This window comes from Cynocephalus volans, chromosome 7 (genome assembly GCF_027409185.1).
Source record: "Cynocephalus volans isolate mCynVol1 chromosome 7, mCynVol1.pri, whole genome shotgun sequence".
In the NCBI taxonomy this organism is placed as follows: domain Eukaryota; kingdom Metazoa; phylum Chordata; class Mammalia; order Dermoptera; family Cynocephalidae; genus Cynocephalus; species Cynocephalus volans.
Window position 1 is genome coordinate 97,439,203 of NC_084466.1, and position 27,388 is coordinate 97,466,590.

At 46.0% G+C, this 27,388-nt stretch overlaps 1 protein-coding gene across 4 annotated transcripts in view; it reads left to right on the forward strand.

Moving 5' to 3' along the window:
• Positions 1-15,544: 15,544 nt before the first annotated feature.
• PSAP (prosaposin) overlaps positions 15,545-27,388 on the forward strand; it is a 34,348-nt gene continuing 22,504 nt past the window's right edge. For all 4 annotated transcript variants that reach the window (XM_063102136.1, XM_063102138.1, XM_063102137.1 and 1 more), the window contains exon 1: positions 15,545-15,651. In XM_063102136.1, the coding sequence (XP_062958206.1) occupies positions 15,612-15,651 (40 nt within the window). In that variant the 5' untranslated portion in view covers positions 15,545-15,611. The remainder of the gene's footprint in view (positions 15,652-27,388) is intronic.

Below are 27,388 nucleotides of genomic sequence, written 5' to 3' on the forward strand. Positions count from 1 at the left end.
GGGTGAGTCTTTAGCTCATCTTTTAGAAGTGGTGATGTTTGGCTTGGAGACATTGACATCAGTGGCCCAGCATGTGACCCCCCAATCATGTGGCTCACACAGGCCCAGACGGTTCTGCGGAGGGCTGAGTATGTGACCCAGGCAGCTGCAGGCTGTAGCTCGTGGCTCAAGGCTGTGACCCCAGGTGGGGGCTGAAGTCCCTGGGTGGAAGTGGAAGAGGCTGTGTCTGCCCTGGGGAGGGTGGGCGCTGGCAGTATCTGAAAGTAAAGCCTTGCTTAAAGTAAGAGAAGGTCGCCTTCTTCTTTACAATTCTCACAGTGTCGAGGAGACAAGGTTGTTATAAAGCCCAGGAGGGGAAAGAGTTTACTTCCTTACTTATTCTTTCTCACATCACCCAGTTATTGACAGCAAACATTTAATGCCTTGTGATCAGAAAAAAAGACTAAAACCCTGTTACCGTTATTTTTCAATGCCATTCCTGTGCCCATCAGCATTCACCACTCTGCTCATCTTGGGGTTTTTTATGAGGACCCAGTGCTGGGTGGTGGGGGGAACATCCGCTTCAGAGTCGGGCAGACCTAGCCTGAGAGCCCGGCCCCAGCGTTTCCCAGCTATGGGTCCTTGGGCCTGTCAGCCAGCTTCCCTGAGCCCCAGTTTCCTTATAAAGTGGGAATGACAATAACAGTCGATCTTACTGTGCACTTAACGTGTGCCAGGCACCATTGCAGTCACTTACACGTATTCACTGTGATACTTACTGAATTACATAGCAGTAGGGAAGTCACTGCTATGAGCCCCATTCTACAGATTAGAAAAGCGAGGCACAGAAAGGTTAAATATTTTGTCCAAGTCAGTCAGCAAGTCCCTGGTGGAGATGGGACGTGGGCCCTGGCTGGCTGGCCTCGGGGCCTGGAGGAGCTGCCCCCTTATTCATACTTGGCTCAGGGCTCAGTGAAGTTGAAACCAGATGGAGGATATAGATGACAACGAACCCAGCACATGGAGGGTCACAGCCCTTCCCCTCACTCCTCCCAGGGTCAGAGAGAGCCCGCGTTAGTGTCTGGCAACATCAGGGACACCTACCACCCAAGAGCACTGGCCTCCAGAGCCACCGTGTTACCAGAGGGGTCCAGAGCTGGGTGGGGCCTGCACGACCTGCAACCCAGCCTCTCATGGTCTCATCGGTGATGGCGAGGGCACAGCCAGAGCGAGGCAGTGCCTTGCCCAAGGTCCTGGAGCTCAGTTGTGATGAGTGGGAACCAGGAACCAGGTCTGGCTCCTAAGGGGCTATTCTGTAGACTGTAACTTCACAGACCAGGAAAAGCCCCTGAGGGATGTAGGGCACAGGCTCTGCCATGTTGAGCCTGGATGTTGTCAGACACCTGCTGGGTAGGCTGGGGGAGGGGATGGGGGGCTGCTGGGAGCACCTGTGGGCTGTGGACAGACCAGAGGAAGCCAGAACCCCAGCCCGCAGCCGGCACCGCAAGCTCATCTGCAGCTGAGGTGGGGACGGTTGGTGGTTGTGAGCCGGGGATCTCTCCTTCCCCCAGCATTGACATCACTGCCACCCCAGCCACAGCAGGCCTCCTCTCCCTGCCACCAACATGGGGGCTGAGGTGACCATGGTGATGGGACTATAGGGTGGGTGCATTGGAAGGGGGCAGACAAAGAGTATGGCTGTAGGTTGTGGAGCAGATACAGGCCCATCTGGGCGGTGGCAGGTGGTTGGAAAACAACTGTCCCCTGGGATGCACAGGCTCTGGGACACTTTCTTTTCTTTTTTTTTCCGGCAGCTGGCTGGTACGGGGAGCTGAACCCTTGACCTTGACCTTGGTGTTACAATACCACACTCTAACCAACTGGGCTAACCAGCCAGCCCTGGACACATTTTTTCTCCACTTGAGGAAAAGTTCTCTTTTTAATGAATAAAGAAAAAAAAGAAAGGAAAAAAAATTTATTATTTTTTTTTAAAGATCACCGGTAAGGGGATCTTAACCCTTGACTTGGTGGTGTCAGCACCACGCTCTCCCAGTGAGCTAACCGGCCATCCCTCTGTGGGATCCGAACCCGGGGCCTTGGTGTTATCAGCACCACACTCTCCCGAGTGAGCCACGGGCTGGCCCCAAAAAAATTTTTTTAAAAGAAAAATAATAAATGGGAAACAAAACCCCCCTGTGATCTCCTCTTCCTTGTGGTTCGGTACTCAGCGTGTCTCATATCTACCCGCATCTCACTCTCAAAACAGTCCTGTGATGAAGGTGTGATTATTCCCCCATTTTCTGGATGAGGATACCAAGGCTTGGTCACATGCCTAAGATCTCACAGTTGGTACAGCAAGTATTAGTGCTGGGATATGGACCCTAGCGTCTCTTCCTCTGGACATTTTAAGACCTAAATTGGTTTTATTTTTATTTATTTATTTATTTTCTGACAGCTGGCTGGAACAGGGATCCGAACCCTTGACCTTGGTGATATCAGCACCACGCTCTAACCAAGTGAGCTAACCAGCCAGCCTGGCATCATGTTTTCAAGGTTTATTCATGTCATAGCAGATGTCTGTACTTCATTCCTTTTTGTTGCTGAAAAATATTGCATTGTATGGATGTATCACATTTCATTTATCTCTTCATTAGTTGATGGGCATTTGGGTTGTTTCCACTTTTGGAATACTGTAAATAATGCTGCTGTAAACATTCATGCACATGTTTTTGTGTGGACATGTTATCAATTCCTGTTAGTGTATATCTAGTTCATGTGGTAACTCTGTGTTTAACCTTTTGAGGGTCTGGCAAAGTTTTCCTCAGCAGCGTAAGAGGTTTCTGATTTCTCTGCATTCTGGTCAACACTGTTATTATTATCTTTTTCATAATAGTTTTCCTCGTGGGTGTAAGGTGGTAGCTCACTGTCATTTTGATTTACATTTCCCTGATGACTAATGATGTTGAGTCTTGTTTCATGTGTTTATTGGCCACTTAATAGTTTTAATAATAGTTTTAATCTTCTTTAGTTTTTAAAATGGGAAATACCTTTACATGGTTTGAACTCTAAAGGTGGATTAATAAAAAATCTCTCCCTTCCACCCAGCCCTGAATCCTTTCAGAGATAGTCTATGCAAGTATGATAAATTATGTATAAATGTTTTATTCTTTTGAACACAAATGGAGCATATCAAAAAACTTTCATGCACTTTAATTTTCCACTTTATAGGGTTGTACATTTCAACATCGCTTTAAGGCTATAAGAGCCATGGGAGATCCCAGTGATTCTGCAGGTCATGAACCTTTCGTTTATTTCCTTGGCAAATCAGACATCCCTAGACCCGTAACCCCAGAGACCTTTGATCTCTGTGTGCAGCAAGATTTCTTTTTTTTTTTTTTTTTTTGATTAATATGTTGGAGTGAGAAGGACTGAAGCCAGGTTGGGGCATAAAACTGCCTGGGTGTAGACAAATCTTAAAAAGAGACACAGTTTCTTTCTTAGCCTGCATTTCTCTGAGGTCCTTCTTTTCCCATGATTATGGGAAAATGACATTATGGCAAAATGACATTATTGACATAAATGTAAAGTTGTTTTCCAGCCAGCCTGGAGGTGCAGACTTGCAATGAGACATGTACTATCCAGACCCTGAGAAATCAAGGAAGACAGGATTCTGTGCTGATTCTGTCCCTCCAGCAGGACCCTGAGATAAGAGCAAGGATGGGAACAGAAACCAGACGGAGCCTTGGCGAGACCTGACATCTGACTCCTTACATGGAGTCCCCGTCCCTCCTGCTTTTCACTTCCCATGTTCCATTCCCTCAAACCCTGCTTTAAACCCCCCTCAGTAAGAGTCTTTGAGATGGTTTTAGTCTGGCCATTCTCCCTCAGGTTTACTGGAGAGATGGGCTAACTACCATCTCTCCTCGGGTCACTGGTATTCCTGAATAGAAGCTGACTTCCTATTCCACCAACAATTTGATTTTTAAGTTGTTTTTGTTTGGGGGAAGGCAGCTGGACTTGGGTGGGGTAACAAGATTTTGGCAAGCCTCAGTCAGGAGCTAAATGCCCCACTGTTAACTAATAGACTTTATTCTTTGTGTGTGTGTGTGTGACTGGCAGGTACGGGGATGATTAACAGACTATTCGTTAGAGCAGTTTTTTAGGTTTATAGAAAATTTTATTTTATTTTATTTTGATGGCTGGCCAGTACAGAGATTGAACCCTCGACCTTAGTGCTGTCAGCACCATGATCTAACCAACTGAGCTAACTGGCCAGGTCCGCCCTATTATTATTATTTATTTATTTATTTATTTATTTTAAAGATGACCAGTAAGGGGATCTTAACCCTTGACTTGGTGTTGTCAGCACCACGCTCTCCCAAGTGAGCTAACCGGCCATCCCTATATAGGGATCCAAACCCATGGCCTTGGTGTTATCAGCACCTCACTCTACCAAGTGAGCCACGAGCCGGCCCTTCCACCCTATTATTAACATCTTGTATTAGTATATGTAGGAGTATCCCCTTTAACCCCCTGAAGATTCTCAGGTTTATCACCTGATAAACACAGATCGATATGAAGAAAAGGCATAACAAATTTTACTTGATTACAGTTTTACATGACACAAGTTTTTGGAATGAAGACACAAAGATATGGGGAAATAATGTCCATTTTAATGCTTAGGTTCTACGAAGCAGGCACAGCCATGTAGAAATGCGATTGGACAAGAAAAGTACAATCTAATGCTCATAGACTGAGTGGGAAACCTCTCAGCAGGCTCTGAGAGACTCTTTTTGACCTCTCTGCATAGCATTCATTCCTCCAGGGTAGGGGGCAAGACCCTTTCTGGAATGGGGGTCTTATGACCTACAATCACACAAGGAGGGTCAGAGAATTTCTTTATAGCCAGCACCAAAACAGAAAGGCAGGGGGAAGATTAGAGTATATCCATGACCTGCCTCGGGGAAAAGGGATTCTAGTTTCTATGGCTTGCCTTGGGGAAGAATGAGTCTGAGAGACAGAGGGCAGGAGAGGGTCAGAGGAAAACTCTGCATTTGAGGCTGCTTCTGGGGCCTTCGCTTTGGGGAGTCACCTTCTGAGCCCCAACATATGGTATGTTTCTTACAATTGATGAATCATCGCTGATTTGTTATTATTAAGTCCATAGTTTTTGTAGTGGATTAACTTATGTCCCCCTAAAACTCACTGAAGCTTGAATTGTGTTCCCAAGTTTTTTTTTTTTTTTTTTTTTTTTTTTTTTTTTTTTTTTTTTTTTTGTCGTTTTTTCGTGACCGGCACTCAGCCAGTGAGTGCACCGGTCAGTCCTATATAGGATCCGAACTCGCGGCGGGAGCGTCGCCGCGCTGCCAGCGCAGCACTCTACCAAGTGCGCCACGGGCTCGGCCCTGTGTTCCCAAGTTTTGTAGCCCCCACTGTGACTGTTAAGAGGGTGGGAAATCTTATTATGGTAATTGAAAGATGGAGCCTTGAAGAGGTGAGTGGTTTGTAGGACCGTGCAGTAGTGAATGGATTAATAATGGTGGTCATGGGCGTGGTTCTGAGGGCTTTAAAAAGACAGTGAATGAGGAGGCTACTTTCTGCTCTCTCTGCTTGGCCATTTCACAATGTGATACTCTGTGTCTCTGAAGTCACCACCAAGACCCTCACTAGATGTGTTCCCTGGACTTTGGGCTTCCCAGCCTCAGAAACTGTAAACAATACATTTTGTTTTCTTATAAATCACCCAGTGTCAGGTATTTTGTTATAAGCAACAGAAATGAACTAATACAGTTTCCATCAGAGTTCACTCTTTGTGCTGTACTTTCTATGGGTTTTGACAAATGTATAAGGCCATTACTGTATCCCACAGAACAATGTCACTGCCCAGAATATCCCCTGTGCGGCACCTGGTCAAACCTCTTCCTGCCACCCCCAACTTCTGGCCACCACTGACCTTTTCACTGTTTCTCTAGTTTGTGTGGCAGGGTTTTGAAGGGGAAGGCTGCCCTGTTCAGATCACACTCTCTGTTCCAGGGAGGGGCTAGAACCCACTCAAAGGGTGGGGGTGGGGGCTCAATGAGACCTGACTTTGCTGTGCCTGTGGAGAGCCCCTGAAAGAGTCAGGTGCTATATGGGTCTCCTGGATTAAGGATTTGGGTCTCAAATTCTTTTTTAAAAAAATTAATTATTTTTTAACATATTCAATTTGTCTGGATTGGGTTTCCAATTCTAAAGTGTCAGGAGGAGCATACTTTGGTGATCCCCCCTGAGACAAGGGGAGAAGAGATTAGTCAGAAACCATCAGCCATGTGTCCTGTCAAAAAAGGCGTAGTTCAGGGGCTGGCCAGTTAGTTCATTTGGTCAGCCAGTTCTCTCTCTATAAGCAAAGCTTTCAGGTTTTGTTTGAGGGCTGTGTTTTTGGGAGAGGCAATTCCACAGGATAAAGAAACTCTGGAGACAGCATCATATGTTATAAGGGAAATCTCCAGAAAACCTAAAGATTCAGAGGCCCTAATTCATAGTCTACTTGTTTCCAAGGACATTTAAGGCACAAACTTCTAGTTTCAGCTGTGAGTTTTCTCAGTCCACTGCCCTGAAGATTGGGATAGGTCTCATGGTGGTGGCCGGCCAGAGGCCAGCTGTAAAGCATCTTCACAGGGTGTCACAATCTTTTTTTATTCTTTTTTGTTTTGTTTTGTTTTGTTTTGGCAGCTGGCCGGGATGGGGACTGGAACCCTTGACCTTGGTGTTATCAGCACCATGCTCTCCCAACTGGCCAACCCAAGGTGTCACAATCTTGATGAAGTTACCATTGTCCAAGGGTCTTGGTTCACCCGGTAGAGTGAGAAGTCGTTTTCAGGGCCCAGAGTCGATGAGACTCATGAACAAACTTATAAGAGTCTGATACAAATACCAGACCGACAGTCCTTTACTGTGGGCAACAGCCCTGTCAGCAAGCACAATGGTCTGGCCAGTTGAGCAGCATATTCTCCCCTTGCGATCAGACCCCATCAGGCTAGTTAAGAGTCTGCTCAGGGTGTGTGGAACCTGCACATAAAAAGGTGTTAGATGGCGTCAGCCCCTGACAGTCCCCTGCATCTCAGTGGTTGGTGTCTGGCTGCCATGGGTGCTAAGGTGAATCTCCCAGCCAAGGCACCCCTGGGCAATTCTGGTTCTCAATGGAGGCAACGTGACATAGACATCAGCCCCAGGCTGTCTTAGCTTGAATCCTGGTTCCGCCAGGATCAGAAATGTCCTAGGCAAGTCAGACTCCCTGAGCCTCAGTTTCCCTATCTGTAAAATGTCAATCAAATCTTGATTTAAAGATTGGAGACCGTGTATGCAGAGTGATCAGTAGAGAGCCTGGCATATTAACAGACAGTCAAGTAATAACAGTTATTATTATTATAAAATGACTATTTTCTTTTTCGATTCTTCTCTCCACCCCCCACCCCCCCCAATTCCAAGCTTCTAGGAAGCTTTGATGATTTTTTTTTTTTGGAGGGGGGTGTGGCTGGCTGGCGTGGGGACCCAAACTCTTGACCTTGCTGTTATAAGGCTGTGCTCTAACCAACTGAGCTAACCAGCAAGTCTGGAAGCTTTGATTTTTAAAATGATATGCTAATTGAGTCAATTTGATTACAGCCCAGTTCTTCCTTTCCTTTCAGGCTCAGGAACTATTTGGTTTAACATCATCTTTTTACTGTTCACCCTCCAAGCCTGACCCAGAGCAAGGGCTCTAGAAGTAGGTGCTCTGGAAGCTGGAGGGAGAAAGAGACCACTGAGGCTGGAGGAAGAAGAGAGGCTCCCCAGGAGGTGGTGGGGAGGCTTTGAGAGATGCTCAGGACAGAGATATTAAGCTGATAAATTGAGAGGACTGGAATTCAGGACAGATGGTTCTGATTCTACTTCTGATATTTACTGGTGGTGTGAGCAGTTAAGTCACTTCCTTCTTTAGGTTTACTAAAGTTCTGGTTCTGACATCCACGGGGGGACTGCAGAGGCCCACGAATTTACTGAAACCAGTGCAAAATGTTGTGTTGAAGCAGGTTGTGGCAGAGTGTTCCCAGCTTTCAGCAGATTCTCTGATGGGTTCTGACCTCACTAACTGTAGACTTTCTTACGGTGACTCAGCAGCTCCCTTCCGCTCCCTGGCCCTGCTGCTACTGACTCACCAGCATGTGCCCTCTCCCAGCCCCTCCTGCTCCAACTCCCCACAAGAGCAGCCGGATTGGCTCAGCCAGCCCAGTATGAATACATCGGTGGGCAGAGCTGTGGGGCCAGGCCACATCCTGGGTGCCAGCCAGCCTCCAGAGCTGGCTGCCTGGGAGTGTACTCATCCCCAGCCCAGAGGATGACAGGGCCACAAGATGTCAAATAGGACCTGTGCACAAGGAGCCCTGCAGGAGCTGTGGGCCTGGTCTGAACTCTGGCTGCCCTGCAAGGGGTGAGAACATCAGGCTCCTTGTGTGACCTTTCCACTCAGCTGGTGTGTTTCATTTCTGTGTCCGCAGCCCCTGGCGCAGTGCCTGCTATATACCAGGTGCTCAATAAGAGTATAGCTAAAACAATAACAAGAAAAAATGACAAATGCTACTTAAGTGAACAGAGTCCAGTGGGAACAGTGAGGAGGGACCTTCTACCATTTCCTAAAGCATAGAAAAGGCTTCCCTCTGGTAGTGTCATTTCAACTGGCTTTTGAAGGTTGAGTAAGAGTTCACCAGGAAAAGTGATAGGAAAGGAAATTTGGGGTAGGGGAGCAGGGTATTTACAGAGCACACAAATGTGCAACTGTATAGCTTATTTAGGCAATCATAGGGAATGTGGGGCAGAGTGTTTGGAACCCTGGGATGGAGGGCAAGGTTAGGAGTTTGAGGGGACAGAGATTGCAAAGTTGGGTTAGGGCCAGGTCCTCAAATTCTGAAAAGAAATGGTCAGAGAAGAAGGAGGACAACTGAGGGCAGATACGGTATAGTGGTGTTGTGTACTATCTAGATTCTTCTTTCAGGACCAAGCCACTCATTGCCCCCCATCCCCAAACTTGCTGGAGAGTTGCCTCCTGAGAGCTCACGACTGTGACCCTCTCTGGAAATTGCCCTCAGCCAAAGGGAGCTCCTCACCTAAGGTTACACCCCCTCCCCTAGGGCAGTATTATCTTGAGGTATAAAGGCTCATTTCCTTTGCCTCAGTTGAGGACAACTCTGCAGGGCCAACCCTGCAACATGGCGTTGGCTGGGGCCTCCGCTGCAACTTCACTGCAGTTCCACTTCCCCCTCTGCCCTGCCTTGCTGCCCTCGCTGCCTCCAGGTGTGATCCTGAGAGCATGCCCAGTAAACTCCTGCCTGCACCTCTCAGCCTCAGAATGTATTCCCAGGCAACCCCACCTAAGGCAGATGGCAAATATGTGTCAATCCAAGAGCCAACTTGGACCAGTTGGTAAAAGCAGCTGGAGTACTGAGTTGAGAAGGCTTCAGAAGGTCAAGCACTGTTAGTGATGTCCATTGTGGGTGAGGAAGTGGGAAGTAAGGACTTCTGTGGTATGTATTTGGCATCCCTGCCGAATTGTGCTCTGTCACTGATGCCACCCAGGGGAGAGTCATAGGTATGAGGAGCCAAGCAACAGTGCCAGAGATTAAAAGGAATGAGAAGGTGCTGGTGGACCTTCCGAGGAGGAATTTACTATTTACTTTCAAAAAGCCATGTGGTGGAGCTGTGGGCTGCGTTTGAGTTAGTAGGGAGTGGAGCAGTGGGTACGGCAAGTGTAGATGATTGTTTGAAGGGGTATGTCAGTGAAGGGATGGTGAGAGAAAGCACAGTGGCTTAAGTGACAGTCAGGAGTGCAGAAGGATTTCTTTTATTAGGATGGGGAGTCTCGAGCATATTTATAGTCTGAAAGGGAAAAGTCAGTGGCACAGGGGAAGACTGAAAATATAAAAAAGGAAAGGATAGGGGCTGGCCGGTTAGCTCAGTTGGTTAGAGCATGATTCTGATAACACCAAGGTCCAGGGTTCGATTCCTGTACCGGCCAGCTGCTAAAAAAAAAAGAGGGGGCCAGCCCGTGGCTCACTTGGAAGAGTGTGGTGCTGGTAACACCAAGGCCACGGGTTCGGATCCCTATATAGGGATGGCCGGTTGGCTCACTTGGGAGAGCGTGGTGCTGACAGCACCAAGGCAAGGGTTAAGATCCCCTTACTGGTCATCTTTTAGAAAAACAAAACAAAACAAAACAAAAACAAAGAACCAACCCCCTACCCCCCTAAAAAGAGGAAAGGGCCAAAAGACAATTGACAGAGCAAAGTAGTAGTGGGATGACACTAAAAATATTTAAGTAAGGGAAGGGCATAGGCATCAAACAATCAGAATGGAGAGAAAGTCAGTTCTGTCCTCGAGGTCACAGGAACTGATCAGCAAGTGCAGAGGAGGCTTTAGCAGCTAAACTCACTCACAAAGCCTCACAGAGAGGAGGAAGGACATTTCCTCCTTATAGACAGAAGGGAAGGGGTAAAACAGAAAATGAGCATGAAGTAAATAAAGATTCGGTAGGGGCTTGGCATTGTTGAGAAGATCTGCAATGTAACAGAAAACTGAAGATAACGAAAACTTAAAGTAGATATGAGTTTGTCTACATAAATGATGTTTGCAGGTGGATGGTCCGGAGAGAGTTTAATTCATTAGGGATCCAGGCTTCTATCTTGTTGCTTTGTCATCCTTAACAAGGCTTCCACTTCATGGTCCAGGATGGATGCTTGAGCTCCTGCCATTATGTGCGCAGTCCAGGCAGCATAAAGAGATGAGTTGTAGCCAGGGCTGATATTTAGCTGGTACACATCAGTAGAGCTGTACCAGTAGTTAACTTATGAAATACTTCCATACAAGCTGGTAAATAACTGCTGGCCCCCTGATACCATCCCCCTGGTGGTTCATCCCCAGGAAACTCTCATCCCTCCAAGACAATAACCTGCTCAGCTGGGGCCTTCCAGGATATTCCCTTGTGCTATGGCTAGTGTCCTGGCAGTATCAGTATTTGAATATTTGCACTGAATATGTCCCTTCCTTTTTTTTTTGGCTGCTGGCTGGTACAGGGATTGAATCCTGGACTTTGGTGTTGTCTCTTCTTTTCAATAACAGTACCTAGAAGTCACAAAATGGGCACCTGTTCTTTTATCTCTTTGGCCAGAAAGAAATCTGTAGCTGCAAAGGAGGCTGGGAAATGTAGTCTTTATCCTAGGTGGCCATGTACCCAGCTGTAAATAGGGGGTTTGATTACTAGCTATCAAGATCTAGGAGAAAAGGGTGAAGGATGTTAGGAGATGGTCGCAGACCCTGACTCAGGGAGGGCTAAATAGGTGCTGAGGAACACACCTCTGTGCTTGGCGAGCCTGGCTGGACTGTTGGTTGCTCCAGCATCCCAGGGCAGGTGGGGGTATAGGAGGAGAAATCAGAGGCTGGGGATTGATGGGTGGAGTGCCTGAAATTTGGTGGGTAGAGGTGTCCTTGAGAGGGGCCAAGACTGCCTCGAGTGACACCTCAGTTTCCAGAGCAGACCAGAGGTTTTGATGGGGGGGATGCTGGAAGGAGATAGCTTGATGTTTGAGACAGTGGTGGGGAGGGCCCTTCCAGGGCATGAGGGGGCTTAAGGGTGACCGTCTGGGAGGCAGAGTGGGGCTCTGGGCCAAGTGGGTGAGCTGGGCCTTCACTGTGGTCACAGCCTTCACGGTGGACGCCGCTGTCGCCGGGCTGTCTTGGCCAAGCACTCTTCCAGTTGTAGAAACGGTAATAGATGGAAGTCCTCTGGGGCCGACAAGGGAATTACTAAAAAGGATTTGGATGGCAGGGGCCTGAAGAGATCTTCGCAACTAAAGTTCGGGCCTCATGAGGAACTGGGACCCAGAACTGCAAAGCCATCAGGAACCCTGCCAGGGCGCCTCTCATTTCTGAGGAAAAAGATCTTTTCAGTTCCCTGAAGACTTGAGGTCGCAGTAGAGTGGAGGCGGAGGGGATTTTCTTTTCTCTCCTGAATTTTCCTGTATTCATTTTTTTCTTTAAAAATTATAAAGTAACATGGATATTTTAATGAGCGAAAAAATGCAAGATGAGTTAACCCGAAGTCAGTAGATTCCCTCCCTATCTCCAGTTCTCTGTTCCTCTCCTCACTGAGAATCCCCATGGATATTTTAATGAGCGAAAAAATGCAAGATGAGTTAACCCGAAGTCAGTAGATTCCCTCCCTACCTCCAGTTCTCTGTTCCTCTCCTCACTGAGAATCCCCTCGCTTGGGAGAGAGCGGGGTGGGCGGGCGTGGCTGCCCCGAGCATCCCCTCTTCGTGGTGCTGCGGGGCTGGGGGGTCCTGGCCCTTGTCGCCAGCTCTCCCCCCACCCCCTTGGGAAGGCGGCGTCAGGGCTTCACTAGGAGCTGGGACATTTCCGGGAACCTGCTTCCCTGGCAGGCTCGCTGCACGTCAGCCCCAGCTGCTGCCGCCTCACGCCCCAAAGCCACTTCAGTACCAGTGTCCGGTGTGGCCCGGTTTCCATAGTCATCCCTTCATTGTGCAGCACTGGGACCCTTCCAGTTTCCACTCGCACAAAGGGCCCTTCTGTGAGCACTGGGGTAAAATGCTCCTCAGCTTCTGGATTATTCCCTGGGGGTATGTAGCAGGGAAGGGTATTATAGGGCCAAAGGGTCTGAATAGATTCGCGGTTCTTGTTGCCTATGTACAACGGTTACCAAGGTATTTTAAGAGGATTTAAGCATCCACTGGCTTGGAAAGAAATTATAATAATCCACTTATGTTTTCCTATTCTTTACTAAAATTCTGTCCTCGTAAGGTTCAGGAGGAGGCGGATGAAGTAACACAGTACTGTTGAGTCACAGGAGAGGAAAGGGAGGCAGCAGAGTCCACGTGGGAGACGCTCACTTATTTCTCCAGTTATGAAGGAGGGGTGTTAAAAGAGTCCTGCTTAGGGCCGGCCTGTGGCTCCCTTGGGAGAGTGTGGTGCTGACAACACCAAGGCCACAGGTTCGGATCCCTATATAGGGATAGCAGGTTAGCTCACCTGGGAGAGCATGGGGCTGACAACACCAAGTCAAGGGTTAAGATCCCCTTACTGGTCATCTTTAAAAAAATAAAAAGTGCTGCTTGGTTCAGGCTCCATCATTAACCAGCCCTGAGATCTCAGGGTATGATCTGAATGTCTCCAAGTTTCCTTTCGGCTGGGAGTCTTGTAACTCCACGTGGAACACTGAGCTGCTCTGCTCCTTCATCAGCAAAACGCTGGGGGACGGGTGTGTCCTAGAGGCCCACCTCCATGCATGTAACCAGCTGTCAGAGTGGACCGCCTCACACTCGCGCCTGGTTTTGGGAAGCCCAAAGATGGGGCAGCCACAAAGTCCCCATCTGGCGACTGAGGCTGACCTGCGAGGCATCCAGTTGAGACCAAATCTTGTCCCGACTTTCCTCACTTGCTTCACACAGCACATTGTGGTGCGCGCTGCCCTGTCCAGCTCCCAGCGGGAAGTCAGAGCTGCGGTGCAGGGGTGGTGGTTGGGGGGTGGGGGTGGAGGCAGGGGAGGAGAACTGAGGGCTCTGAAACCTGTGTGTGGACTGTTCCTCAGAGGGGATAGCACTTTATAGGAAGTGGGGGGAACACTGGGCTTGCCCCTCTTGGGTCAGGAGACCTGATACCAGGGGCAGGCTCCGTTTCAATCTGCTGTGTGACCTTGGATAAATGTCTTTCCCTCTCCGGGCCTCAGTTTCCCCACTTTTACAATGTTGGATGGGACTGAAGGACCTCTAAGGGCCTGCCCTAATGGGCTGAGATTCCTTTCGTTTCCTTCCCTTGGGGTTGGCAGGTATTTGTGCATGGGGGTGGGGCGTGGGGGTGGAGTTAGCATTCCTCTGCTCAGAACCTGACAAGGTCAGCCACAGGTACAGGGTGAGGGGTTTTGGTTTCCTTTCTTATTCTGGAATAAGGTGAGGATTGAGGGCTGGACTTGCTTCTCCAGCAAGGCTGATTTTTAGCTGGATTCTCAAATCCTGTCTTTGCTTCTTGTCCCTTCTCCAATGACTGAGGCACCTCCTATTTTCCCCCATCTTACTCCTCAGTCCTTTTCCTCCACTCCCTCCAAATCTCCTAAAGAACCTTCAGAGGGATTGTACACAATACTGAAAAACCTCTCTGTGGCTCACGGGGAGACCCACAGTCTTATGAAAGTGATTGTATACAGTATATGAAATGTTAAAAGGGAAAAGCAGGGAACAGAATAAAGCTACACACTGGCCCCAGCCAGTTAAGTGCTATAGACACGATTTAGGAGACAGTGTGGGGCAAGTGGGAGTTTGAATCCTGACTCTCAGAAGTCGTTAACCTTTGTGAGTTGCTGGGGCTCAGAAAACAATACCCCTAAGTATGACGCTTGGGCATGGCATGCTCAGTACTTTCAACTAAAGGAGGTTGGAAGCCCTCAGAAGCAAAATCTCGCTCTGCTCTCCTGCCCTCCCGTCTCCTGCCTTTCTCTCCTGAGGCAAGTCATAGAAACCAGAATCCTTCTTCCTCAAGGTGGCCCATAGAAATTAGAACCCTTTTTCTTTTTTTTTTTTAAAGATGACTGGTAAGGGGATCTTAACCCTTGGATTGGTGTTGTCAGCACCACGCTCAGCCAGTGAGCGAACCGGCCATCCCTATATAGGATCCGAACCCATGGCCTTGGTGTTATCAGCACCGCACTCTCCGGAGTGAGCCACGGGCCGGCCCTTAGAACCCTTTTCCCTAAAGCAAGCCATAAAACCTAGAAAAGTCACTCTCTCCCTTCTCCCTTAAGCCTGTCATCATAGAGGGGTCCTGCACCACACTTGGGACGAAGAAATGTTATATAAAGAGGCCAAGAAGAATCTGAGCAGACAGACGGCGCTGAGTTTTCCCCCAGTATACAACCGTTAGATCATACCTTTTGTTCAATCAAATTTGTACACAGCTTCCATTCTTCATCGAACTTAAGCATAAAAATGGACGGTGTCTCCGGGTCTCTGGTCTTCATTTCTGAAGGCTCCCATGTCACATAAAACTTGGATTAAATAAATCTGTTATGTTTTTCTCTTGTTAACCTGTGTTTGGTTATAGGAGTGTTGGCTGTGAACCTTATGATGGGGGAGGAAAGCTATCACACCTTTCCACTCCTGCAGAGTTTTGATCTTCACCTGTTAAAAGGGTACCTCAGAAAAAATGTGAGGCTTGAAAGACATTTTACATATATGATCCCTAATACTGATTTATTCAAATAGCGTTTTTCTTTTGCAATATCTCCCTTCCCCTCCACCAGAAGTTCCTCCCCTGCCCCTTCCCCCTCTCCTCACTTTTCCCTCTCCCGGCCTCCCTTCCTCTTCCCCCCTCCCCCTTCTCCCTCCCTTCCGCCCTCCCCCCCAGCAGTCTCTTTCTCTCTCTCTCTCTCTTTCTCTCTCTCTCTCTCCCTCCCTCCCCCCCCCCTTTCGCGCAGGCGCCCTGAGCAGCGCTGAGTCAGGCTGCGGGAACAGCCGGGACGGGGTTTGCGCCTGCGCATTGGGCGGGGCAGGGCAGGTTTATAACCGCGGGGTATCAGCTGACGCTCTGCATTGCAGACTGCGAAGTCAAACGGCGCCATGTGTTCTCTCTTCGTCCTGGCCAGCCTCCTGGGCGCGGGTAAGCCCTCGGACCCCGAGCCTGGGGAAGGGGTCCCCCGCAGCGTCCACGGGCTCGGGAGCGGGCTATCCCAGGCCTGGGCCCTCGGCTCCCCCTGCTCGGGTTGGCGAGGGGCGCGGACTGCGCAGGCGCGTGCGCTCGGCGGGTACCTGCTGGCGCGGCCTGGGCCTGGGTGAGGGCGAGTGGGCGCGGCGGGTGGGGCCGGGGAGGTTGTCTCTCCCTCGGGGCCCGCGTGGGCCGCCCGGGGCCTTCCCTCGGCCTTCCCTGAGGGTGCCCGTTCTCCCCACCCCCCGCTCGCTCCTGCAGCTGTGTTGTGCCGGTGCTGGGCGCACGTGATCGAGATCGACTGCAGCCCCATCCCGCAGGACAGAACCTTGGCCGTTGGCCTCAGTTGCTGCCATTTGTGAGGGTACTGAGGTTGCAGGAAACACATAGGTCTATCACTAATTTTGATGCTTATCTTTGCATGTACGTTTACTCTGGATCCTAGGTGGTGAGGGTGGTATGGGGTTTTGTGGTCCCAGTAATTTTGCAGTGGAGTCCTCACTTCACCTGCTTTAAGATGTCTTGCACAGCCATGGGCCGGTTTTAGCAGTAGCCTTCGTTTTGGGGAAAATGTAAGTACGTGAGAACTATGCACAGAGTATATAATAATACCTATTTATTGTCCTCAAACAGTACTGATGGTTGTTAAAAATCACTGCAGGTTTTGAAGGCAGCGCCTGGGAACCAGCTGCACTCCCTTGCTGGAGTTAGGGCCCTCCTGTCCTTCCTGTGTCACCATGATCCTTCTTTTTTTCCCTCCTGGGGAAAAACTCTTGCCTTCATGTTTGAACCTCGTTTAAATCATGATGGTAACGGGAAAGGAATGAGGTTGAGTAGTTATTGAAATTCTGTACATAGTCGTGAAGCCAGATTTTCATTTCTTCGCAGAGAGGATCCCAAATCTAGGTGTTTCAGATAATAGCTCACTGAAGGGAAATAAACCTGATCTTTAGCTTCCCCAACCTCTATTTCTGTTTCTTAGTAACTGTATGTAATTTAGGGGCTAGTCATTCTAACTACCATGCAGCCACTCAAATTTTAATAAACAGTAACAAAGTGGAGGACAGAGTTGATGGAAAACCGAAGAAAGATTTGAAATGAAGTCGATATTTAATGACATAGATTAGATGAAATAGATTTAAGGTGTTTTTCTCATGTTAGCGTTCAGCAGCTCTCAAGAATGTGTCTTGACCTTAGACCGAGCTCTTACATTTGTTTTACATGTAGTCTGTGAAAGGTGAGCTGCTCAGAAAGAAAGATTTTTGGTTTTATATTCACTGAAGAAAATTTGTTTCTCACTGAGGTTTGTACTGCTGTAATTCCATGGTCTGTATAATAAACTAATGCTTGTCTCTGAATTTTCTGTACTGTTACAGAACAATTTTTTTTCTTTTTACTGTATCAAACAATTGTTCTCGTTGGCATTGAGTCACTCCTCACAAGACCCTGAGTTCTGATTCACTCACATCACACAAAAGGGACTTAGTTGTTTCTTTGGAAATGTAAAATCCACCTCTGGTATATGTGGGAGTATAGTTAATGAGAATATTTAGTTAACCAAGGGACCCAATGGAAGGTATTATAACGGCCTTGGTCTAACTTTGCTGGCCTGTCTTTAGGATTATGCCAAGGTCATGCTGATAACAGCCTGTTGCTTTGCCTCCCATGGATTTGTCACCCCTTTTCCCCTGGGTGACAGAGCCACCAAAGATTACTCAAAGCCCATCACTTCTGAGCAGTGAGAAGCCCCCAAAAGGGGTTAATCTCCCCAAACCCGCAAGAGTGAGGCGTTCCTTCCATTTGGGAAATTAACCAGAATTGGGGTTCTCTTCCCGCATTTATTCTCCAGACCAGGAAGTTACAGGAAGAGAACATAGGTGGGGTGTTTGCTAAGTACAGTTTAAAAAGTTTAACAATAGAAGCTGGTAACATTCAGTAAGGTGACATCCTATAATGCAATTTGCAACAAAAGCTTGATTTTAGCAAACATTCTCTTCTTACAGCAATTTCCCAGTATCTTTACATATCAATCAGTAACCTGTCTGTTTTTGAGCCAGCAACCTTGCTTTGTTACAATTCTTTATCTTACAACAGAGACTATATATAGCCTGGGGAAAGTTTCCTGTCTTTTGCAAGGTCAATACTTGAAACTGCAAGGCTTTGGAAAACCAGGCCCTGTGAGGTACATTTGCTTTATGTATACTCTACAGCAGTCCTTGGATAATAACTTGCCTTGACAGCTCTGGCCTCATTGTGGCTTTTTGGAAATGTTATTCCTAAGATTTCTAAAAACATTGAGTTCCTTAATGAAGGCCATTGTCTGTTCCGTGGGAGGTTCTTAGAATTTGTCCTTTCAGCATGGTGCTACTGTAGGACAGAGTTCCATCCTGAGTCTGGAGAGGCTTTATGTTTGTGTTTTAATGATGTCCTGGTGGTAGAGACACTTGCTTTTGAGTTACTTTTTTACCCATCTAGTTGTTCCTTCCCTTTTCCCCACCTACAAAAGTGAAGCGATGGCATAATGACAGAATTGAAGAGCATCTAGTATTCTAACTCTTTGTAAGGAAGGAAGATAAAAGCACCCATAGGTGACTCTCTCAAATCATAGGCCGTTTACTGGGGATGCCAGGACCAGGACTTCTCACAGTGCTTGCTCTTTCCACATCCCTCTGTCAATACGTACCTCTTAACTTTTTAAAAACTTAGTATAATTTACATACATGCACATTTTAAGTGGACAGCTTGATGAATTACCACATAATGAGCCTACCCATGTGAACAGTCCCCAAAGTCAAGGAGTAGAGCATTAGCGGCACCCAGAAGCTCCTGTGCTTCCCCATTCACTACTCTGTCTCACTTGCCCCAAAGGAAACAGATTTGTTAACTTCCAACAGCATAGATGAAAAAACTGCCATTTGTGAACTTTTACAAATGGAATCATACAGCAAGGCCAGGCTGGTGAATGATTCCTCTAGTGGAAAAAGGCAGGCCCAGTGTTAATAAGATGTTAGTTGTAAAGCATGTGGAGCGGAGGCTGGGATGTGGCAGGTGCTTGCCGAAGCTTAGCTGCCCTCATTGCTGTCATCTATGTGGTGGCTCTAACCAGCTGAATAGTGTCTGCCCCACATTGGGGCAGGTGTATTCCGTAGAGATGCTAAAACTTATTGTGTATAAACATAAATTCATTTGATAGCTTCTTATTTTTAATTAACTTTTTTGTGATGCAAGACATGAATTTATAGCCTAGCCTGCTGAATATCTGCAAGTACTGCAGGTCCCACCTGCCAGGAATTTTGGATAAGTCCCCTGTTTATCAATAGTAAATAAATTTTATTCTGTGAAAATGTTAGTATAATTCATAAAGGAAGAAGCGTTTGCTTGTTTTAATTGATCAGTGATTTGTCAAGTCCTGGAATTGCATTTGACAGGTTGTTTTGAATATCTGCTATGATAGTTGTATATTGGATTGAGTGGTATGGAATTTTCTAGATCAGGGGAAGGAGAACTTGGTTCTCCATTTTCTTGTGTGAAATTGTCCAGGCAGCTGGCTGGGGCTGGAGTGGATGGGAAAGAGGAAGGGCAGGGTGTTGCTGGCTGTGGAAAGCACCTAATAAAGCATGCTTCAGAAGCTTTGAAGGCAAAGACCAAGCCACTAGGACAGGTATGCACAGCGGCTTTTTTTGTGTGTGTGTGTGTCTGGCCTGTATGGGGATCTGAACCCATGACTTTGGTGTTATAAGGCTGTGTTCTGACCAACTGAGCTAACAGGCCAGTCCTAAAAAAAAGTTATTTTAAAACAATGAGAAATAAATATAGTGACTGGAATGAAGAATTTGGCTGTTACAAAGGTACTAATTGCTTTATTTTTCATTTCATGAGGTTCCAAAAAATAACCTTGTGGAATTTGTATTTCTTTATGTTGGGACTGAGATGATACTGTGAAATAGAAGTTGAACGTTATCACATTATTGACACTAGCTGTATGACACTGGACTGATTACTTAAACTCCTGTATTTCCTCATCTGTAAAATGGCATTTATTCCTATCTCACTGAGTTGCTGTGAGGCTTTAATAAGTTAATATGTGAAAGGGCTTAGTGAAGTCTGTGAGTTTGTTGCTGTACCATTAGGGGTGGAAAAGGTGTGGTACCTTTTCTCACTTGTCATAAAGGTCACTACTGATACTCCTATAACAAAAGACAGGTTTGATACTTCTATAACAAAAGACAGGTTAACAAGAGAAAAGCATAACAAATTTATTAAAGTTTTACTGGGGCTGGCCAGTTAGCTCACTAGGCAGACTGGTGCTGATAAGACCAAGGTCAAGAGTTTGGATCCCCCTACCAGCCAGCTGCCAAAAAATAATTAAAGTTTTACATGACCTGGCAACCCTCAGAAAGGAAGACCTGAAGATCCAGGGAAAACTGTCCATTTTTGTGCTTAGATTTGATGAAGGATGGACAGCTGCGTAGAAATATGATTGGGCAAAGGGTATGATCTAATGGTGATAGACCTGGGGGGTGGTGCAGGTGGGGGCCCAGCAAGGCCTGTCTGTTCAGATTCTTCTTGACCTCTGTATAGCATTCATTCCTTCTGGGGTATGGGGTAGGACCCCTCTGGAACGAGACAAGGTAGGTCAGAGAATTTCCTTATGGTCCGCTCCTACACAGAAAGGTGGGAGAAGGTTAGAATGATATTTCTAGGTTTTGTGGCTTGCTTTGAGGGAGAGGGGTTCTAGTTCCTACAACTGCTTTGTGGGAGAAAGAGGGGCAGGAGACAGGAGGGCAGGAGAAGGTCAGAAAGTCAGAGACTCTGCTTCTGAGGCTGCTTCTGAGGCATTCTGTTCTCCTTTAGTTCAATGTACTCAGCATGCTAAAGAGCCATACTTCGAGATATTGTTTTCTGAGCCCCGACAACCACTAATAAGATATGTTGTCAACGTCCTTGTCCTGCGAGCACAGCAGCCATTCTCTGCCATTGCTTTTGTGATTTCCCTGGTGTCTTTCATTTCAAAGGATGTTGTGAGTTTGACAAACAACACAAAGTTAAATTGGCTTATTAAAAATATGTATGCTGGACGTAATTACCGAGTCAGGAAAACAAACCAGGGTAGGTAGGCTGCAGTTACGAGGGAGTTGGGAGAGCGTACTTGAGGTAGCCAAGCTAGGTTCAGCTCTTGGGTCAGTCTTGATGTCAGAGCAGCCCGGCAGGTCAGGCCTGTTTCCTGGGAACCTGCATACTTGGGTCTAGACCTGTTGTCACTAACCATGGGGTCTCGAGTAAGTCTGTTCAAGCCCCTGTCTGATTTCCCGCCCATAAATGGAGGTGAACTGTTTAGAGTAGATAATAGATGCACACAGTAAACAAGTTCAGTCGATATAATAGTGTGTAGAGTAAAAAGTTCCCCCTCACGGCCCCCCAGGCCTTCTCTTTAGGAGCCTTCCAGAGGTGCATACTCTTCATCCTCTCTCCTGTCAAGTCTGCTGTTCATGGATTTCCTCCTTCCTGTTTTCTTTTTAACACAAATGGTAGCATATTATGGTGTCTGTTTTGCTCGTTGCTCTTTTTTAAGTTGTGGAACATTTTAGACATCCAGAAAGGTGGAAGAGTGTAATGAACACCCATGTACACAACACCCAGATTAAGAAATGGAGCCTCACAGCTCCCCTCCCTCGCAGGTTACTGCCTTTCTGGACTTGGTATTCATCATTCCCCCACAGGACTTTATACTTTTTACACATGTCAGTGTAACCTTTAACAGAGTACAGGGTATCGTTTTTGGATATTTTAAACATTTCACAAATATTGTAAAATTAGTTTTTTGTTTTACTAGTGAGGTTTATCCATATTGATAATTGTAGATCTATTTCATTCATTTTCACTATAGTGTTCCATTTATGTCATCCCTATTCTCTATTCTACTGGTAGACATTTAGATTATTCTGGTTTTGTTTTTCTGTGAGGTGTCTCCTTGTGCATATGGGCAAACATTTCTCTAGAGGTTATACCTAGAGAAGTGAAGAACTGAATTGTGAAGTATACGTACATATTTTCACCTTAACTAGAAACTGCTGAACTGCTCTCTAAGGTTTTTTTTTTTTTTGGCAACTGGCTGGTATAGGGCTCTGAATCCAAAATGATTTTGGCAGATTGTATTCCCACAGGATTTTAAATTTCTGGTTGCTGCATGTTCTCATTAACATTTGGTATTGTCACACTTTAAATTTTGCCAATTTGATAAGAGTAAAATGGTGAAGTGGTTTCATTTGCATTTCTCCCTTTATTTTCTTAGACAATATATCTTAAAGGTCATTCCATGCTAGTACAGATAGATCTAATTTTGAAAAAAAATTTCTTTTCATTTGGGATAATTTTAGAGAACAGTTACAAAAACAGTACAGCGAGTTCCTGTACACCCTTCACCCAGCTTGCCCTACTGTTAACGTCTTATATAATCACAGCACATTTGTCAAAAGCAAGAAATTAATATCGGGATGATGCCATTGACTAGACTGCAAACTTTATTCTAGTTTTACCGATTTTTCCACTAATCTCGTCTTTCTGTTCCAGGATCCAGTCTGGAGTACCACATTGCGTGTAGTTGTCATGCCTCCTTAATGTTTTCCTACTTGCAGCTGTTTTAAAAAAAGATGCAGAATATTTCATTGTATGGATGTGTCAATTTAATGAACCCCTACTAATGGAAATCTGTGTTTAAGAATATGTGTGATGAATTCTAGTGACAGTTCTAAATTTTAAAATAGTAAATGCTGACCATATTTGGATAGATACTGGTTTTGAAAAGAAACTACTTACATGAGAGGAAATGTCATGACTAAGATTGAAGGCGATACTACAGAAATTTGTTTTGGCCAGTCTTAGTGATGTCACTTATTACAGTAAATAAATCCTGCAGCAGCTGTGATGAGATGCTGTAAGTCTGTTTTCTAGGCATTAATACCAGAGAGCCTGTAAGTCTGTTTTCTAGGCATTAATACCAGAGAGCCTGTAAGTCTGTCTTCTAGGCATTAATACCAGAGAGCCACGTGGCTTCCTATAGCACTAGGAATAAAACCCAGACTGTATCTGGCAAGCTCACAGGTGGTCTGGCGCTTGGCTACCTCTCAGCTCTTCCTCCTCTCTCTGGTCCAGTCTGCTGTTGAGCCTCTGGCCCGTTGGTCCTCAGAGTCTTTGCATTTTATATTCCTCCTCCCTGGGCCATCCTCCTCCCCGGATAATCCTAGGGGCTTGCTTCCTCTATTCATTCTGGTCTCTGCTCCCATGTTGCCTTAACAGAGTTCCCCTGGCCCCACCCTGCCCTGATCTTGCTCTCTCTTCAGCCTTGCTTTATTTTTCTTCATAGCCCTCCCCACTTCCTGGCATTATGATATATTTGTTATCTTGATCACTTGCTGTATCTGCTGCACGTAGAGCAATGCTTGGCACATACTAGGTGCTGAGTATTCATGAGAGATGAAGTGAGATATAGCCAAGTCGACTTCAACTCAGGAAGCATTGGGAGGTTGGTGTGCATGAAACTTAATGTTAATAACTCCATCACGATTAAAGCATTTTCTTTTATTTACTGAAATAAATTAAATTAAATTAAATTAATTTACCTTTTGGTGGCTGGCCGGTATGGGGATCCAAACCCTTGACCTTGATGTTACTAGCACCACACTCTGACCAACTGAGTAAACAGCCGGCCCTGAAATTAATTTTAAGAAATTGTTTTTGGTAGTTGTTTAATCACAAGTGAAGTGTTGGGCTTAAGTGCAGTGTCGCCCTTTATAATAGTTTGCGTTCAGGTTAGAGGGATCTCCCTCCCCTCAACCTGTTGGAGAGGATTTTATGTAGGTAATAGGGACATGGGAGATGTCCCTGGTGACTCTCATTTGAGGTAAATCTGAAAAGGGAACCAGCTATAATTTGAGGAAGTTAGTTTCCCCCCTTTTGGTTCCAGAAGTTGGTTGTTCCCTATATGTTTAGCCTGGTGGTTCTCAAACTTCCTAGTCTCAGGATCCTTATACACAACTCATTGAGGACCCAGAATTTTGTTTATGTTGGTTGTATTTATCATCTTGCCAATCAAATCAACAAAATTTAAAAATTAGTCATTTAGATAAACCTGTTACATGTTAACATTATTAATGAAAACCAACTATTTTTCTAAACACAAACATATTTAATGAGAAGAATGGCTTGTTTTACATGTTTGCAATGTCTTTACCACCTGGCCGGCTTCTCAGCTGCTTCTGCATGTGGTCCATTGTGATGTCACATGTCACATGTCACATGCCTGCAGAAGTAGTCTTTTGTACATCTGTGAGTGAATGAGAGAAAAAGGCAACTAATGTCTCAGTGTTATGAGGATATTGAGCTCATGGACTCTCCCTGAAAGAGTCTCTGGGACTCTGAAGATTCTCTGGACCACACCTTGAGAACTGCTGGTTTAGCCGGTTTGCAGGAACTGTATGTGTCATAATAGCGAAACACTTAATCGAGATGTTCTGCTAAGTGCTTCTTACTTAATATTGATTTAATCCTAACAGGAGCCCTCTGAGGTGAGAGCAACTGAATCAGAATGCTGGGGGCATTCTAATATCCTGTCTTAACCCATGCTGTGGTCTGAAAAGTTTAGATTTTGTTATTTCAAATGAAGACAGTTGTCCTGTTAAGTATTAACTAAGTAATCCCAAAGTGGCGTTTATAGTAGACAGCCTTGTATCTGAAACTTCTTAGTCAATAATCATATGAGTCAAGTTCAGAACACTGGATTTCCTTATTAGTCTCCTATAAGTGTGCTGAGACCACACAGCCAGTTAGCAGGGATGGCTGTGCTGAGAGCCAGTGCCAGCTGACTGAGTCCACCGTGAGTCAGCGGCAGAGGACTGCCATGGACTAGCTCCCTCATGGGCCTAGAACCATGCAGATGCCGCCTCTGACCCCTGCCTGTACCTGCTCACCTGACTGGTACCTACCTGGGCAGTCCTGCCAGGGGCTCACTTTTTCATAGTCAGGAATTGCAGCATAATTTTTTGGGAGGCAGGGGCGGGGAGGTGGGGGCAGCTGGCCAGTATGGGGATCCAAACCAGTGACCTTGATGTTATATGGCTGTGCCGTAACTATCTGAGCTAACCAGCTAGCCCTATGCAGCATAACTTACCTAAGGTGATTTAAGTTCATCTCTGATCATCACCTGATCTGTTGACAATTTGGAACAAGAGCTTTGTTAGCAGGAGTTTTTATGGGAAAGGAGTGCTCTTGAGTGAACTAGTTCGGAATTTCTCTTCCCAAAATTAATTAAGCTCCCACTCTTGTATGATCTAAGAAGATTGCATCCTTATGCCTCAGTCTCTCAGTCATTGCCTGCCCCATGTAGACAGATTTCTTGCCCTGGAATGATATGGCTTGTGAAGAAAATTAAAAAGTGAGGCAGTAGTAGGAGAGGAGAAGCAGGGAAGAAAGAACCTTTGGCTTAAATAACAGTTTATTGGGGCCAGAGGTGATAAAACTCTTAAGGTCGCTAGGCTGACCTAGCGAGCTTAAGAGCTTTATTGCCGTTGATTTTTTTTTTTTATGTGATAAGAGGAAATTTGAACCTTACTTCCTCCAAATCAAGGCAGGCTACCTCTGAGTATATGCTATTCTGAATGATTAATTGGGCAGTGTTTTATTCTGACATGCAGAATGTTTTCCAAAAGCAGGATCCTATAAAGAAGAGACAAGTGCTCTTTGCCATAGAAGGTATTTGTGACACCAGCTGTTTGAGTAGTCAGTGTTGAGTGCATGGCAGTATCTCCTGCTCTTCGGGGACTGCAGTGCATGAATTCCTCTGAGAGAAATGTCTGAATGCGGGGACTTGAGCTAGAGGCTGCCCCTCCTGGGATTATCCTCTCTTGGTTTCCTAGCAACCTGCCCATTGCCTTGGTGACACCTTACCCAGGCAGCAGATCCACTGCCCTGTGGAATGTACGAACTGGGAGGCTGCATGCATTTACTGTTATCTTTTTTTTTTTTTTTTTTTTTTGTAGCTAGACTCAAACAGTACTTAGCATATATTACCTAAAATATTTTAAAGGAAAAGCATATATCGTATGGCTGAAATAATGAGACCGACTGTTTTAAACAAACAGAACATAAGGTACACATTCCAGGAAAGGTTGTCTCCTTCATTCTGAGGGTTTTTTTGAAAATTATGTTGTGTACCTGGCCTTTTCAGTATCCTCAATGGAGGTAAGCCTTAGTAAAGTCTCCTCATCTGAAGGCTATTGTTATGAATGAGGTAGTTGATTAAGTGTGTATATTAGTTGGGTGTAAGTTTGACTGCAAACAGCAGGGACCTATAATAATAGCAGCTTAAGTATGATAGAACTATTCCTACCTATCCCAGGGAATTCAGGGGCCAGGCAGTCCAGTGGGGTTGTACTGCCAGAAGAACTCACAGACCTGGGCTCTTCAGCTCCATGTTCTGCATCTTTGAGGCCTAGCCCTTTTCTTCATGGTCCAAGCTGGCTGATGAAGTTCCAGCCACCACACCTGACTTAAAGAAGGCGTGGTGACCTCCACTTACATTCCATCTGCCAGAATGTGGTCTCATGGCCACACCCTGATGCAGGGTAGACTGGGAAACGTGGTCTTTATTCTTGGCAGCCCTGTTTGTAGCTAAAAATCTGTAGTTTTATTCCTATGAAAGAAGGGAGGATGTATATTTGGCAGCAGCTTGTGGTCTCTACCATATTGGGCAGTAATTGTTCCCTCTGATGGGTTGTAAGGTTTAATTCTGATTTTAGAGGTAGCATGAGAAAAAATTAAATTATGCCCAAATATAAAAATTAGAATGTGAACAATTCCCCTTGGTCCTCCCCCTCAAGTCCACCATTAGCAATTCCCTGTACAGTGAACTGAGAGCTTCCTAGGTACCAGAGACTCTTAAGTGCTTTCTCTACTTTCTCATTTCATCTTTACAGAATTCTGGAGAAAGGAACACTATTTTCCATATTTTGTAGATAATTGTGGTGTAAGTAAGCTGTCCAGGGATTAGTAAATGGCAGAGCAGGGATTTCGGTCCTGTTAGTCTGCCCCAGCAGTCAGGCTAGTAACATGTTGCCGTATGCCTCCTTGCCCTACTGGAAGAGGAGAGGTTTTGAGAGGTTCTGGAGTAGCTCTTCTGAAAAGTAGGCTTCAAAAATATTTTAAGCAATGATGGCTTTATTGGGACTGGAGTTTGTTGGAGGATAGTCAGCCTGCAGCTCCAGTGTCATGAGTTACTGAAAGCATTTCACTGTGGCATTTGTGCCTTGCTGGGCACCCCTCAGTCTTGCTCCTGCAGAACTTGTTATTCAGCTTCTTGAGACCCCAGGATCGACTCCCTGGGCTCCTTACAGTGTGGCCTGTGTTTCACTCTCCTCTTATGACTCCTGGGCCTTGAATTCAGTACCTGATTACTTCTGAGGTGATTGGGATACAGCTCTCCAGGGCTTTGAGCTGCCATTTAATTACCTGACTAAATGTAGAGTAAGCTTGATTCTGCTCTTTGTGGAGCACCTGTTCTGGGCAAGAGAATGGGTCAGAGAAAGGTCCTACTGTTGTTGCAACTATGGATGATAATAGTAATATTAACTATGTGTTTTACAAATATTGGTTAATTTTTACAAACCCCTTGGAGTGGGTACTCATAATAGGCCCAATT